The sequence below is a fragment of the Limulus polyphemus genome, unplaced genomic scaffold (genome assembly GCF_000517525.1).
Source record: "Limulus polyphemus unplaced genomic scaffold, Limulus_polyphemus-2.1.2 Scaffold4440, whole genome shotgun sequence".
Lineage (NCBI taxonomy): Eukaryota > Metazoa > Arthropoda > Merostomata > Xiphosura > Limulidae > Limulus > Limulus polyphemus.
This window is the reverse complement of record NW_013670050.1, coordinates 53,481-71,742: the sequence shown is the minus strand read 5'-3', so window position 1 is coordinate 71,742 and position 18,262 is coordinate 53,481. Positions and strand designations below refer to the sequence as shown.

The 18,262-nt window shown below is 34.3% G+C and overlaps 1 protein-coding gene across 1 annotated transcript in view; it reads left to right on the top strand.

The window, feature by feature from the left end:
* Positions 1-715: 715 nt before the first annotated feature.
* Positions 716-18,262, top strand: part of LOC106471152 (short stature homeobox protein-like) — a 19,676-nt gene continuing 2,129 nt past the window's right edge. Inside the window, exons 1-3 of the mRNA XM_013931741.2 lie at positions 716-1,007; positions 8,352-8,761; positions 13,301-13,358. Of these exons, the coding sequence (XP_013787195.1) occupies positions 716-1,007; positions 8,352-8,761; positions 13,301-13,358 (760 nt within the window). The remainder of the gene's footprint in view (positions 1,008-8,351; positions 8,762-13,300; positions 13,359-18,262) is intronic.

The following is an 18,262-nucleotide window of genomic DNA, read 5'->3' as shown; positions in this document are numbered from 1 at the left end:
GGGATATAAAAGTAAGAGGGTTTGACTGGAATTTTCCGAAGATACACAACGACAAGCAGCAAACTGTCACCGGATACAAACCGCAGTATCGTTCCAATCAAAACAAGGTTATGGCAACTGTAATCAGCGTGAGTTATGGTGACATGAAGGAAGAGATAGTGTGGTAATTCACATTTTACAGCCAACGTTTTAATCATATTTGGTGAGCTGCTATTTTCACCAAATCCATCGACAGTATAGAAGAACTTGAAACAGTAATTCTAAATAAATCCATACGAAAATTTTAAACCATATTATACAAACTAGTGGAAGATCTTCGAAGTAATTTGTGACCTTTCGATCTTACCAGATCTACTGGAGATGCTAAATAGATCATTTGTGACCTATTTTTGGAACCGCACTTATTGAAGAACTCAAAATTCTACTAATTTCTATTGTTATTTCTGAACACTCTTTGGAGATTTTCGAGCATATTTGAAATTAATTCTGAGGGTTTCAATACATTAAGCAAAGAGCTCTTCTGACAGGAGTTTGGAATCTACAAACAAGAGTAAAAACTAAAGTTGTATGTTATGACTAATATATTTCCAGTTTAGATCTACAGATCAGTTTTATTAGGATGCTTGCTTTAGTTTTCATAAAGTAATTATCGGTTTTCATAATTGTCACCCTACACTTAATAACAAGACTTACAAATAATCTGAAAAGTGAGACTATGGAACAGTTGGCAGAATTTGTGTCCAAGTCATTTACCACTAATGATAGGTCGACTTTGACTGCCTCCCTTCCTCATCCCTGTTTAACCACTGCTCATACTTTTACAAGTCACCTTCCTCTGCACCCTCCCGGGCCACGAGGACTCAGCACTGTTATGAACAGACTAATGCTCCCCCACGTCTTCCATCCAGGGTTTCCAAGCCCCTCACCACTGACCACATCATCCTTGGTCAGTCCGACGGTCAGTAGCCATAGTTATGGTGATGATGAAGATTCCGGAGAGCGTAAAGGTAAGAAAATCTACTTATCATCGACCTAGGATACGCAACAAAAGTACGTTTAAAAATAAAGTTTAGATTACGCTGAAATAAAAAGGTTGTCTTACTTTAAAGACTAAAACAACTAAAGTAATGAAATTTCCGGAAAAGGTCATGTTTTACTTTATGTTGTTGTTTTAGCGCAAACTACACAACGGGTTATTTGTGCTCTGTCCTCCGCCTGGAATAGAGCCCCGGATTTTAGTGTTGTAAGTCTTTAAATATACCGCTGGTCCACCAGAAGATTTTATTTTGTGCATGATATGGTTACAGAACTAAGTGTGATTTAAACATGAAGCTGATTTGGGTAATTTCAGGCATCAGTTTGTGTATGAGCAAGGTGTTTCTATACGAGAGCTCTGTTCATCACTGGATCTTTATAAAATAGTCATCAGTTTGTGTATAAGCAAGGTGTTTTTATACGGGAGCTCTGTTCATCACTGGATCTTGATATAATTTCAATGGACAGCTATGCCACACACATCTAGACACTTAATCTAGTCATAAAAACTTATAAGTTTTCTTTTTAGTGGACTCAATATAACTCTTCTGACGGCAAGGACAAGTAAATTTATAGACTACATTTGACGACCTTGATGCAAGAATACGATTCTAAAACTAAAACAAAAGAAGTCGACCATTTGACTTAAAAATGCATTTCAACTGTATTTGAGGATGTACCCTGCGAAGTACATTTCTTAATTTTTAATATTCAACTAATATTTATCCATATGTATGGCAAAGTTATAACAGTGGAATATTTAAGAACTTCGTATATACGAATGGTTTACTAAAACTACACATATTCAAATAGTTACAAAGTTTTCTATCATTAAGTATACAAGGAGAACCATTTTTACACAAGGGTTCTTTGATATAATTAAATTCCTTATGCGAAACTTCATAAGTATACGATATTTTATACTTACAGTGAAATCAAAAATTAATCAAGTTTTCTTTAAAAACACTAGGTACAAAGCTTACAAACTTAGAATACAAGACAGTAAGCGTTTTCTTCATTGTATACTTTACATCGGAAGAGACCACCAATATTATGAAATAATGTGTCAAGAAAGAGTTGAAGTTCAACAGTATATATCATACTATTATGTTTACTGTTGAAGAACTCCAGAAACTAATAAACTTGATGAGAGTTTCTAAAAATGATAAAACTATCATCAGCATATCTACGGAAGTAAAGTAGTTTTAAAATCTCATTATTTTTCGTGATAGCGCAGAAAAAGATTGGTCAAAGAAGGTGCCAATCTGGAAACCACAGCAACGTGATCACTCTGATCATAAAAGTTGCCATCATGCTGAAAATGCGATTCCTTTGTTGCAAAATTCATTCCAGTTATTTTAAGCTCTTATCAAGAGCCAATGAAGAACAGAACCACGGTATAAAACAGACCTTGTTCATACACAGAATGACGACTGAAATTAACCAAGTCCGCTCCGCATTTAAATTACTTTGGGTTGTATAACTTTAATTTGTGATTTTCTAAGTGTAAAAGGATAAAATAAATCATAATGATTAAGCGCTACGCTCAATAGAAACATTTACGTTATATTATAAAAAAATCGAGAAAGTTGTGAAAGTGCAAATTTAAAAACTAGTTTGCATCTTCGTTTAAGAAACGCTGCATTTTGAATAAATAGTGATGCAACAAAGTAAGAAAAGAAACCCTTTATGAAGAAGAGATCTTGGAGAAACCATAGAAAAACACGTTATTAGTTAGAGATCTTGGGCAGAATCAGTGTCAGAAATATTGATAATACACATTAAGAGATGAGAAATTAAAATGATAATACTAATAAAACATCCTAAGAGCTGCAACTGGATTTTCAAGTAGTTAATAATATCTAAATTACCGTGTCCTTAGAAACCTTTCCCATCCCTAACTAGACAATAATACATTGTTCTTATAGCTTTGTTTGTTGTTAAGCATAAAGCTACACAAATGGGCTACCTGTGTTTTACCACCGCAGAAATCGAAACACGACTTACCACCCAACCACAGAAGCATCTATATATATGTAGTGAAGTTACCCAATATTAATAAATTGTTTATTCGTTGTGAAGATGATAAATTGCATCATATATTTGTTATTAAAAACTTTTACCGTTACTATCTAGATATATAATAACACATTGTATCTAACTTTACTGAATTTACACGATACTGAAAACTGTTTATTTGTTCTGAAGATGAGAATTTCATCAGATGTTATTAAAAACTTTTACCGTTACTATCTAGATATATAATAACACACAGTACCTAACTTTACTGAAGTTACACGATACTGAAAACTGTTTGTTTGTTCTGAAGATGAGAATTTCATCAGATGTTATTAAAAACTTTTACCGTTACTATCTAGATATATAATAACACACAGTACCTAACTTTACTGAAGTTACACGATACTGAAAACTGTTTATTTGTTCTGAAGATGAGAATTTCATCAGATGTTATTAAAAACTTTTACCGTTACTATCTAGATATATAATAACACACAGTACCTAACTTTACTGAATTTATACGATACTGAAAATTGTTTATTTGTTCTGAAGATGAGAATTTCATCAGATGTCATTAAAATTTTTACAGTTATTAATTACACTATAATAAATTGTACTGAAAGGCCTGATGAAGTTACACTGTATAGGTAAAAATGTCAATTACTTTTATAGATGTGAACTTGTAAATAAATGTATCATTACAAAGTTTTACTATTGTTAACTGAATAGTAAACTATTGTCCCCAGCTCTAGGGAATTTATCCTACCGATAAGTTCTGATTTATTTCTGTAGTAAACTTGTAAATAAATGTATCCTTACAAAGTTTTACTATTGTTAACTGAATAGTAAACTATTGTCCCCAGCTCTAGGGAATTTATCCTACCGATAAGTTCTGATTTATTTCTGTAGTAAACTTGTAAATAAATGTATCCTTACAAAGTTTTACTATTGTTAACCGAATAGTAAACTATTGTCCCCAGCTCTAGGGAATTTATCCTACCGATAAGTTCTGAATTAATTCTGTAGATCTGAATTTCTATAACAGGCACTTTATTAATTATATAACAAACCACTATCCCAAGTGTAGTGAAGTAATCATGTACAGACAAAATGTCGGTTAGTCTATCGATGTGAATCTCTACATAAACGTGTTCTTAGAAGCTTTTATTATCTTTAGTTATAGTAATCAAGGACCGTTTCTAGCTTTACTGCAACATCTTTCTTGAGATAGGTTCTCAGCTATTCTACACATGTGAATCTGCTACCTTAGAAACTTTTACCGATTTTGACAATAGTATATAATTGACCTTAAGTCTCGTATAATTACCCTGTGCAGATGAAATGTGAGCTACTTTCAGAGAGTTGACCTCGATTAAGTAGTCGTGTCGTTAGTAGGCTTTACTGTAGTTAATTAGTTAATAAACAAACTGTAGTAAAAATCATCCTGTAGAGACAAAGATTTCATTTAGTTCCATAGAGATGTCCTATAAATAATCGTCTCTATTGGTAATTAATTAATAACTCGTAGTGAATTGTTCCATGGACGTAATAATTATATCAAAGTGTTTTTAGAGTGTTTTACTATTCTTAACTTCTTAAAAACTATTCTCCCAGCTGTGATAAACTAAAAACGTCAGTTCTATGGAAATGATCTCCAAATAATAATGTTTTACTATGGTTACTTTAAGCATTTCATTAGAATATTTTAACATGTTTAACAGTCGTACCCAGCCACTTCTATTGAAGTTAACCTGTAGAGATATTCACAAACTATAATTCACAGGTGAAGATATTGGATTCATCTTTATCTGAAAGTAACAACGTACAAATAAATATATCACTGTCACGATTAAATGTAAAAAAATACTACACATCAAAGTAAACATATTAGTTTCAAAGGATTAATACTGATTTCTACCTACAACTATTATTATTATGAGCCTCTTATACATTACCGGGACTAATAACCACTGCTAATTTACTGGCAGTATATACTAAAACTCAAGTTTCATAGATGGCAGGGTTTGCTCTCTTACTCTGGAAATATTTGTGCAATTAATGAAATGTATGACTAAAATCAGAGATAACAGAAGGCAATTGGTGTGAAAATATATTGTAAGTGATATCATAATTGATATTTATATCCTGAAAAAAAGTATCATTGTATAGATATATGTACATCAAGGTTGCTCATACCGAATAAATGATAAAAAATTGTTACAAACCACCCAAATTATTTGTCGGACTTAAATATATGAACATCTTTAAACACTAATAAATGCTTGTTATCTCTATTCTATACATGCGCTATTGTTTATCTTCTGCATAGTTTGGCTAGTTCATTATATCTCCTGCACAGTTTGGCTAGTTAATTTGATAAGATAAAAAACACCGAAATTGTATGACTCACGCCTCATAAAAATATTTATGATGTTATAAAGTAGAATAATTCCAATAATACTTTAGTATTCTGTAGATGTACATTACTGCTAAAACATCCTCCCAACTACTTTTACCAGGACATAGCGATCAACTGCATAAAGAGAATGGTAACAAATTGCTACTTGGCAACCAATTTGTTTTACTTGTTTTACAAATTAAAAGTCCGGAAACTTGCAACTGACCTTGATAACAAACAATTCGACATGTCCAAATTATGTTTAAAATGTCATGTTACCACAAAATTCCTTTTGTTGTATCATTTGTGGAAATCCTAAATATTTATAGAAATAAATCCTTTATTTCCTGAGCCTTGCGTCTGTGAAGCTAATGTGAACAAACTTGATACATTTTAGAGTTTAACGAACAAAACTATATTACTGAGATCGGATGATGGTCAGCAAAACAATGAACACATCTCTTCAATTCATTGTGGGCCGTCTTATCAGACATTTTTCTTCCGCCAGGAGAGCGCAGGGAATTAATATCCGTTAGTATGCAAACGTCGTGGGAACCAAAGTGAAAAACAAATCAAAAATGGCATCTGAAGATGGGCATGATTTCCAAGATCTTGTTGTTACGCTACAAATCCGGCCAAATCTTCCCGGGGGTTTAGAGCGTCTATGTCTATGTGAGAAATTGACATCACTTAAATTCATTCAGAAACAAATGCAAACTGTATGCTTTAAAACGTACAACGTGATTCATCAAATATTGTCTATTTCTGGAAGCCGTGCGCGCCTTTTGGCACTTTTATTTTTCCACAGGGAAGTTCTAACAGTAAAAAAAAAAAGATCAAAGATCTTCGTATTTTGTGCATTTATTTTTCTAGTTAAATTGATTTTTTTTTATTATTTTGTGAGTAAAGCCATGATTGAATATGGAAGTCACTAGAATGAGATAAAACTGGAGATTGATAGTTAGGGTAACGAAAAAGCTGGAAGATTATTTGTATTCTGGTAAAAGTGCTCATCTATGCAGAAAATATCAGGAAATGAATTATTGCGCTCACTAATATGATAAACATAACATTTGTTTAATAAGTGTTAAAAACACATTCTTCACCAGCTGTTTAATACAACTTGAGGAGAGTAAAGGAACGGTACTGTCACACACTACGATGGTTATTCTATAGAACAGATAACAAGAATCTTTAAAAAAGAGCTACCAAATAAAATTGTACTTTTCTTTTATGTTATATTCACGATGTTTTCTAATATAATATATATAAACTATGATTTCATAATTAACTTATTGTTTGTTTGATTTAGAGCAAAGTCATCTTGGGCTATCTGCTGTATTGAATCCCGGATTTTAGCGTTGTAAATCCAAAGACTTACCGCTGTCTCATCGGGAGACTAATAATTAAGTTTGTTTTTGTTTGTTTCTTTGTTTGGAATTAAGCCCAAAGCTACACAATGGGCTATCTGTGCTCTGCCTAACACGGATATCGAAACCCGGTTTCTAGCGTTGTAAGTCCGCAGACATACCGTCGTGCCACTGGGGGGCAATAATTAAGTAATCTGCGTCATGTGGAAGGCCATGCGTCTATATTTATATGTGGCCAATCCTGGGCCTTTTTTATGAATAAAGATATCTAGATAAATAGATGTATGCCACAATAGCTTTCGGTTTATAGCAACTCACACCTGACATCGATTATATATATAACAGATTCTTGATAAAGTAAATGTAGGCGCGAAATGGCAAGTAAAAACAGCTTATGATTTTGGATGCTGGCCAATCTCTTGGTTGTGTCTATACGTTTTGTATTTTTAGAAGTTATCAGTATTTTAAAACGTTCAGAATACTGACTAGAAATGCTATAAACGTAAACTATGAGTCTTGTACAAAAGCTGATGAAATATAATTTCGACTGTGTTCCTAAGAAAGCAACACAAGAAGGTACCGACGAACTAATTTAATGACACTATTGCAAACAAACTAGAACTATTTAATAGTATGAACCAATTCACAATAAAACTTCATTTTGCTGTTAAGCACAAAGCTACACAATGAGCTATCTGTGATCTGCCCACTGCGGGTATCTAAACCCGATTACTTAGCGTTATAAGCCCTCAAACTTACCGTTAAGCCATCGAGGGGCAAAAGTGTATTGAATCATCAGTTGGATACCCTTGCTATTAACGATATTTTCCGCTGTAATCTCAAGATAACAATGTATGACAATTTGTGTAATCAGGAAAAAGTATCATGTTGTTTGAAATATTAATTATGTAAGCTTTGATACTGACAGGATATCAAGTAATGTAGTCATATATGAAGTATATTTTAGAGAAAAAATATATAAAATCAAAATAGGATCAAACGATTTTTGTTTAAAAAAATATTTCTTTAAAACTTTCAAACGTTTGAATTTGTTTTAATCACTCCAACTACTTTCCACTATAACACACATTGTCTCTCATTGTATCCAATGAACAAGACGAAAATATTACGTAAAACGTGAATACTTTAGAAGACACTACACGGTGTATATGAAGCACAAAAACATGTAACTAGTTCCTTTTTAATGTCAAATTTACTTCATATATTAATTTTGCCCCTTCACACTTCCTATATAACATGCATTTCGGCTTCTCTGCTCACATCAGGTTTTGCTTATTATGCAGATGTGTAAAAAACGTAAGATGTACATTTACAGTTTATACTAAAGGGTTCTGAGAGACGTCTGGAGCTAATGGTAACAAATCTAATAACCATAATAATATGCTACTTAACTAGTCACAAACACATGAAACACACTCACAAGTTAAACATAATGTGTGGTGGAAAAGTTGTAAAAAGCTTTTTGTTTTCATCCTAGAGTAATTTAGTAGGTTCTTGCACCTCCACAGGATCTCCTTCTTCAGCCAGGTCAACTCCATCTACGCCTTCAGAAAGAAAAGGAGATAGGAAACCAAATATTACATCAGTAACTAGCACTAAAGAAGCAGAGAGAGTCTCTGATGAACAAGGAGATCAGTCTGAAGCTGACAGTTGTACTAATCCTTCAGAAGAAAATCTTAAACCAGAAGAGAACAAGGAAACCGCTAATAGCAAACCCAGCACCCACTCACCGGCACACTCTGTAGATACCGTTAACTCTCATTCTTCCAAGTCCGCCAAACAGCGCCGTTCCAGAACCAACTTCACTCTGGAGCAGCTGAATGAACTGGAAAGACTATTTGATGAAACTCACTACCCTGATGCTTTCATGAGGGAAGAACTGTCACAGAGATTAGGACTGTCAGAGGCTCGTGTACAGGTATATATCCATTATATTATTATGCTAGCTAGTATATGTCAATAACAACTCAGATCTGAATACTTCCAATTAAACTCTATAAACTCAAATAAACGTACATGTATCGATTTCAGTAGCTTTAGATTAAACAAGAAAACGTACTTGTGTCGAGCATAGTATATAAGAAATATTAACTGAAACTTAAGTGTATCGATGTCAATGGTTTTATATTAAACCAGAATTCTTAAAGGAAACTTAAGTGTATTGATGTCAGTGACTTTAGATTAAACCAGAAGTCTTAAGGGAAACTTAAGGGTATTGATGTCATCACTTTGAGAACTTGTACAACTTGTATCCAGCAAGGTCTTTACTGTCTGTTTTACCAGTAACAAGAGTTTAAACGCAGCTTGGACCAGCAAGGTCTTTACTGTCTGTTTTACCAGTAACAAGAGTTTAAATGCAGCTTGGACCAGCAAGGTCTTTACTGTCTGTTTTACCAGTAACAAGAGTTTAAACACAGCTTGGACCAGCAAGGTCTTCACTGTCTGTTTTACCAGTAACAAGAGTTTAAACGCATCGTGGACCAGCAAGGTCTTTACTCTCTGTTTTACCAGAAACAAGAGTTTAAACGCAGCTTGGACCAGCAAGGTCTTTACTGTCTGTTTTACCAGTAACAAGAGTTTAAACGCAGCTTGGACCAGCAAGGTCTTTACTGTCTGTTTTACCAGTAACAAGAGTTTAAATGCAGCTTGGACCAGCAAGGTCTTCACTGTCTGTTTTACTAGTAACAAGAGTTTAAACGCATCGTGGACCAGCAAGGTCTTTACTGTCTGTTTTACCAGTAACAAGAGCTTAAATGCAGCTTGGACTATACGTTTTAGCTTAAATAAGAGCCTGTATCGACTATAACTGAGTCCTGATACCATCAGGAACAAAGAGAGAGAACGAACAAAACCTGGATATATGTATTCTCAACTCTTAAGTATGTCATCTCATAATCTTTAGAGTGTTTAGCCTGCTTAGAATAGGCACTGGGAGCAAAGGCCCACACTCTTTATCAACATTATAGCATACACGTTCACATAAATTAATACTTTCAATGATATAGGAACAATAAATAGATTTGTTGGAAAGTCAGTATACGTTAGACAAGGAAATCATCGTTAGACACTTTTTAATAGACCAGACGATGTGTTCAATAAGACAACTTTTTACTCTTACTATAGAGCTTTACATTTAAACAAGCTTCACTGATCGGAATATCACGTATTAAAATGTTATGTTGTGATTTAAAGAAGAAACACATATCACTAAAATGTCCTCCGGTTTTAATCTCCTACGACGTGAGTTTCTTCATTGTGGTTCACAGAACTTGAAATGATAATACAGTTTGCTTCTCTTTTTTAATTATCTGGGTTTGATTTATTTTTCGCTCACACAGTTTTTCCTATTTTCTATGGCATCTGATACATCAGTGTCGGTTTTTACTAAATTTAAGCATTTCCCATGAGAATGATGATTTATCAATCAGAATTTTAAGTATTCCAAATATCAAAGTTTCCACCTTCATAAGGAATAAGAGTACAAAAACAAAAAAAGCTCAACACCTCATTTTCCTTCTAGTGACTATCATCTGTTATTTTGTCTATAAAAACGCTCTGTTGTTTCAAAAGTACTCTCTGTCAAGTGATTGGATATCACAAGCTATGTAGCTAGCGAGACGGTACCTACTAACGCGCCTCGCGTGTCTCAGCTTATTCGGGTGAAATCGCTAAGGGCAGCAGGTTTGTCAATTAACTCTGGCTTTTACGAAGATTAAATCGTTGTTTCCGTAATGCGCCTTTTAAGGAGGCTGACCCTTTTCATTTAGCCAACTTAATTGGTCAGAGAGGTCACTCAGGGCCCTGGGGTGATAGGCAGCACGTGCAACCCGACAATACAACGTCTACCGGCCGCGTAAGGAAAAAAATACGGCCGTTTCCCATTTGTGCGGCCACTGTTTCAACGATCTGTTTATTCGTCTATATTGATAGAGTTACCAAAAACAAAGTTTATACCTCTTTTAAACCACCTTACTAGTCTTCACAAGCCTATTCAATGTCCCTAATCAATTTAATATGGGGAAGAACAAACAAAGAAACAACTGTTTGAAATCACTGAAGAATCTTTATATTTAATCACTTTAAATATTCCTGATAGCGAATAGTTTTACCACAATGGTGAATTTTAATTTTCCCAATCACTTTTACTTAATGAAAAAACAATATCGGTTCCAGTTTCAAATAACTTGTTAAGTTATACAAAAATAACGTTTGCATTTCTTCTTAAACAATGACACGCATACAAAAAATCATTCACGTGAAAAGGCAAGCAGTCAGGTAACTAACTATGTGCTTAAAAATTGATAAAGTCTGAGTAGTAGAAAACACCACAATGATAACACATAAAAGATCACTCTTTTCACGACAACATACCCATGAAAACAGTAACCAAGTATTTTATATGCGTGGATCTGAACAGTACAGTTTTAACATGTAAACCTAAACAGTCCAGTCTTCCATACTTACATGTAAACCTGAACAATTCAGCGTTCTATACTTACACGTAGACCTGAACAATTCAGCGTTCTATACTTGCGTGTAGACATGAACAGTCCAGTCTTCTGTACTTACATGTAAACCTGAACAGCTCAGTTTTCTATATTTGCGTGTAGACCTTAACCATCTAGTATTACATATTTACATACGAACAGAAATAGTCCTGAATTCTATGCTGACATGTAGAAATGAACAATACATACCTACACATGGATATGGATAGTTTGCCCTGGTAAAACAATAAAAGTAAATATGAGGATGAATTTGACTTTATCAGACCAGACTTCTAATAGTAATACACACACATTTGGACACGAATGGTCCACCTCATTAAAGTTTCATGTAGATAGGAACAGACTAGACTCCTAATAAAATAACAGAACTCGCATGTAGACCAGGACAGGTTAGCTTGGCAATGAAAATATATTTACATGAATTATTGAAGAGAGAAGTCTTGTAATAACAATACACTTATGACGCTATATTTATATATGGATCTGAACGGACTCGTTTTCTTATAACAATATACTCACCTATGTACATTACCAGTCCAGCCTTCAAAGCACTCACATGTGGAGAAGTCTCCTGATAACAATATCCTCACCTATGTACATTACCAGTCCAGCCTTCAAAGCACTCACATGTGGAGAAGTCTCCTGATAACAATATACTTAAATATGTATAAGAGCATATTAACTTTCTAATAGCAAAATACTTACGTGTAAAATCAGACTTTTTAATAACAACATAGTTATCCATGGACATGAACATTATATTTGTAGATGAGGATCTGAACAGTCCATTCCGCTGTACTTCATTTGGAAATGATGAGACCACTCTTCTAACATCCATATATTTCTACATGTATAAAATCTGATAAGCCTTCTAAGAACATGACTTTTGCATGTGGACCTTGACTGACCAGTTTTCTAATAAATTATACTTACAAGTGGACATTTGTAAGTTATCTAACTAAGAACATACATTGAAATGGACAGGACAGAGAAGCCTTTGGAATTATTATAGATAAGTAAATAGACAGACACTTAGGTTTTACTCGTTTATAAATATAAATACAAAACTTATTCATAGCTGTATAACATAGCTATATAAGGTTTACTACATAACCTCCTTTAAAAAATGGAGTAATGGATACATACTACAATATTTGAATGATCATATCTATATTAGAAATAACAATAATGTATCTTTTGACATCAGGCAGTGTTTATATATATATATGTATTTGGAGTGTTACTGTCTCAGGGATAATTGCCAATCATCCAACTGGATAATTATCATCTTCCATTATTTTAGCTTATGCAGCTGTATTAAACCTTGATTTAATCTAATAAAATAGATTTCCCCTACTTAGCCAATGATGCAAATACGCTGATAGGGAAAACTCCTCCCTCATTATGCGTCACCCTTTTTGGCAAACGGAATAAAAGAATGAAATGAAAGTTGCTCTCGTTAATATCATTAAGACAACGAGTCTAGAAGCCTGATGCGGGGTCCTGGGGGCGAAGGAATTAAATTAGAGAAGCAGTATTCTGTCCAAGTCGTCACAAAGCTCGGGGATTTACATAATTCCAGACTAAACGGTCTAGTGCAAACTATTCATTACAAAATTGCCGTTTAACAAGATTGAATTTATCAGTAATAAGTGGCCTCGCTAATGCAATCGTGTTGATGAAAGAAAATACGGATATTTCCGCAGAGTCATTAAGTCTGGGCTGGATAAGGACATGATTAATAACCGCCACTGTGCGTCCATAATAAACTTCTCCTCAAGTCCTTGTTCAACGCGTGTAGTGTTGGAATGGTCCCCGCGAGGCCGCGTGCTGTGCGAAGTTAGTGATCACTGGCGCGTGCTTGTCAACACTTTGTTTACGACGCCAACATTGACATAGAAATGAGAGTTGACACTTCTAATGATAACTATTCATTTTCCTTTGTTTAGGTTTGGTTTCAAAACAGAAGAGCGAAGTGTCGTAAGCACGAGACCCAGGTGCAAAAAAGTAAGTGTACAGTGGATTCGACAGTTTAAATACTGTAACCTCTTCTAAACTTTTATTGATAATTGTCCCGAGCGATGCCAGTGGACACTTGGTAAAAAAAATCGCGGACTTCTGCTCACAGAAACTTCTATCACTATGTCAAGAATGTATACAGAGTTCTGTGAAGTATAGAATAATTATTTTAAAAAAGAACAGTAAAACATGACATCATGCGCTTCTGTTTAAGAATTAAATGCTCAATATTTGAAAAGAAACATTAAGGTTGAATGGGATTTTCGTAGTTTTTGTTTTGCTTATTAAGCAAAAACTTTGTATAACAAACACGATAACTATAGATGATAATTACAACACTTCCATTACAATCACCAATAAATAAAAAACTTCTTTAAACGTATATTAAACACCTTTATCCAGATCTTATTAGGTCGAATCTATAAAACATCTTTTATTGTAAGGTCTTTAACTTTTTGGTGCAGTAAAACATACACTGAGACATGCTGTCAAATGTCGCAAAACTCCAAAGTTTGGTTTGGCTTGTTTTCAATTTCGCGAAAAGCAGTGAAATTTAGTAGTAGAAGGCAGCTAGTCACCACCACCCACCGACAACTCTTGGGCTACTCTTTTTACCAACGAATAGTGGGATTGCGAGTCAAGCGCCCTAACCACCTGGCCATACCAGGCTCCAACTCCAAACCACATATTAGATATATTTACGTCCAATACAACAGTGTTTAATGTTAACTTTAAAATGTTGAAGTTAATATTCACTGAAGTATTATCATTAGTAGAAACAAAGATAAAAAAGCACTTGAACTTCGTTACATCATTGTTTGAGAGCTTATAAAGTTAAAAATCGAGTTTCGATACCTGCGGTTAGCAGAGTACAGATAGAACTTTATGCTTAACACTTATTAGCATACAAAGAATAAAAATCTACACCATATTTATAGGTTTCAGTTCATGTTATTTATAAAGCAAGTCAAAATTTGGCAGCAGTACAGCAATGATATTTTAATTTCATTAACAGTACTACCCTAGCTGTTACAAAGCTCAACCCATGCGAAATTAACAGTACTACCCTAGCTGTTACAAAGCTCAACCCATGCGAAATTAATAGTACTACCCTAGCTGTTACAAAGCCCAACCCATGCGAAATTAACAGTACTACCCTAGCTGTTACAAAGCTCAACCCATGCGAAATTAACAGTACTACCCTAGCTGTTACAAAGCTCAACTCATTCGAAATTAACAGTACTACTCTAGCTGTTACAAAGCTCAACTTATGCGAAATTAACAGTACTACCCTAGCTGTTACCAAGCTCAACTCATGCGAAATTAACAGTACTACTCTAGCTGTTACAAAGCTCAACTCATGCGAAATTAACAGTACTACCCTAGCTGTTACCAAGCGCAGCTCATGCAAATTAACAGTATTACCCTAGCTGTTACAAAAGCTCAACCAATGCGAAACTAACAGTACTACCCTAGCTGTTACCAAGCTCAACTCATGCGAAATTAACAGTCATACTTACAAATTGATGTAACTGCAGTAGAGTAGCACTCAGTTTATCACATGGATCAAACTTAAATTTTTTCTTACAGTTGGTTTTTTATCACTTCAACTCCAAAGAAAAATGAAAGTTATAATTCGGTTATAATTTTTATTACTTTGTTTGAGTGTTTTTTAACTATAATTTTACTTGAGAAAATAATCTTTTCTTTTTTGACTTACTGTTTGGATATGACTAACCTAACTTTCCTACTATGGCCTAGCTTCATGAGATATTATTAGGATTATGGCTGAAAATATAGTTAACAATGAGGGTACCCAAATGTTCATTCATTTAAACCTAATCATTGGATAACTTTAAGCCTTAATTTTCTTATGTACTGAACTATCATATTAAAAGTATATCAAGTTAAATTATTATACCGAACTGCCTTTAAAGTCAGTTATTTTATTTGTCATCTATATGGTATTTTAAATTTAATTAGTTCTTATCTGTATAATTAGCTTACGTTTCATAATAAGTTCTTAGTAATTTGCTATTTCAAATTCAGCGTAAACAAACAATCACTTAATGTCAAGTAGGATTAACAGCTAGAATAGGATCACTTAATGCTACGAGAAACACAACTGTATATTACGTTAAAATGCAGCAGTGTTATTATGAAGCAGCTATATGTAACAAAGCTGGTTAGAAATGATGTAACATAAAGGTAACTACGAACATATAATTAGCTTTATGAAATATTACATTTTTGAGAGTAATATAGTTCAGGCATTCAAACGCAATGCTGTATTTTCGAGAGTTATAAACTTCAGGCATTCAAACGCAATGCTGCATTGTTCTTCTATAATATGAGTAGGACTGGAAAAAAATCTTCAATATACAGTTATATTTTAGTCAGCTAATCTCAACTTTTTTATACAAAGCTTTTAAACACTCTCCTAATAATAGAAGTTACGATTTTTCTAATGCCGAAATGTTGTATGAAATAAACTTTACGTATTTTCACCTAATGGCCATGTTCCAATGAACGTAAATGCTATTTTGTTGCAAATACGAACACTGTGTGTGTCCTAATCCTCTAAAAACCACAAAATAGACAAACTGGATAATAATTGACAGTCACAGTTATTGTGGGTCTTTAATATATACAAAACATTTCATTAAACATTGAACAATGCTAATTACCTATAAAGTGATATCATGTTAAATACACAGAAGATATCGAAAACAGTGTTGGTAACCTTTACTAATTGGTGCAAGTTACTTGAAAGTAATTGATAAAATGTCATATTTTCATTGCTAACCAGTGCTTGTTACGCGGAAGCAGCTAACAGAGCATCGAACGTCCTTGATTCATTATCCAATGTTACGTGGAACTAAAACCTTTTTTTTTGTTTGGAATTAAGCACAAAGCTACACAATGGGCTATCCGTGCTCTGCTCACTACGGGTATCGAAACCCGGTTTCTAGCGTTGTAAGTCCGCAGACATACCGCTGTGCCACTGGGGGGCGAATTAAAGCTGATGAACTATTTTTTTTTTTTACTAAACTATTCGACGTTACCTGGAATTAATTTGAAGAAGAAAAATTATCATTAAAGGGTATCTAATTTCTACACAAGAACCTTTCTGACTTTTCGAAACGAAATAGCTGTTTCAAAGAGTGGTCGGTTGATCGGGCTTTCTTCATTTTGTACTCATATGGATTGTTATGTAAAGCATATTTGCTCTTACTTGAGGACACCACAGGAACAAATATACCTCGAAACTGCAATTACCAGTTTGCTATGATATGAATGTCTGTTGTCCAATAAAAACAAATATAAAAATCCCTATCAACAACTGTAATTTTTTATAAAACATGTAACAAGTTGATAAAACATAATTAAATTTCAGTAATTATAAGCTGTACTTTCAACATAAGCAACAGAAACGTTTTAAGTAATTGGAATACGTTGTGTGAAAATAAATGAAATAATATCATTGAGGCCCGGCATGGCTAGCTCTTTGACTCGCAATCTGAGTGTTGCGAGTTCGAATCCCGATCCATCAAACATGCTCGATCATTCAGCCCATGGCCAGGTGGTTAGGGCGCTCGACTCACAGTCTGCGGGTCACGGGTTCGAATCCACGTCACACCAAACATACTCGCCCTTTCAGCCATGGGGGCGTTATAATGTGACGGTCAACCACTATTCGTTGGTAAAAGAGTAGTCCAAGAGTTGGCGGTGGGTGGTGATGACTAGCTGCCTTCCCTCTAGTTTTCACTGCTAAATTAGGGACGGCTAGCGAAGTTAGCCCTCGTGTAGATTTCTGCCAAATTCAAAACAACCCAATCTAATATCAACGATTGTTATTTACTATCAGTGAACATGAGGCGGAACTATTTTGTAGAACTTTCACAAATCACTTGGCGGAACTAGTTTGTAGGACATTCACAAATCACTTGGCGGAACTAGTTTGTAGAACATTCACAAATCACTTGGCGGAACTAGTTTGTAGAACATTCACAAATCACTTGGCGGAACTAGTTTGTAGGACATTCACAAATCACTTGGCGGAACTACTTTGTAGAACATTCACAAATCACTTGGCGGAACTAGTTTGTAGGACATTCACAAATCACTTGGCGGAACTAGTTTATAGAACTTTCACAAATCACTTGGCGGAACTTGTTTGTAGGACATTGACTAGCAACAACAAGGTTAAAGGAGGTTGATTTACAGTTGTCGTTCACAAGTCAACCTAACTGGTAATTTAATAACCATTGAATGTTTAGTGGAATGATTGACTAGCAGCAGTTGTGAGCTGTTTAGAAAACGTCTTGTGGAACTAACCAATGTATCATCAATAAATATGTATCATTAATCATTGAAATTAATTTCATACTGTTGAACAGTTGTCTCGTATGTATCAAACGAGTAACTGGCCTAGTATAAAGTACACCGCATTAATCATTACGATTAATTTCTGAATATATCAGCAATTGTATCTGTTTAAAGAAAGGGCACGGGATAACCCTGAGGTATAGCTCTGATTTCAGAGCTGGTGAGCCGGGTTCGAATCCATGGGATGCGACAAAAATTACCTGCACTTTAAATTCTGGATGCATTACAAGAGTGAGAGGCAATCTCTTAACGTACATGGTGGGCGGTAGTGTACTGTTGACTGGTTATCTTTTCTCTGGTCAATATCTCAAAATTAGAAACGGTGGCAGTTAACCTCAGTAGCTTTGTCGTAAATACAAATACTTTCATTAGTAAACTTCGGAAAAAATTATAAGTTGTAGCGTGATATGATATACAGGAAAACTCTATTAATATTGGTTTTAATTAGTAGATGTTTCCAGGAAATATTTCAATTATCATGAACTTTACTTTAATAATATCTA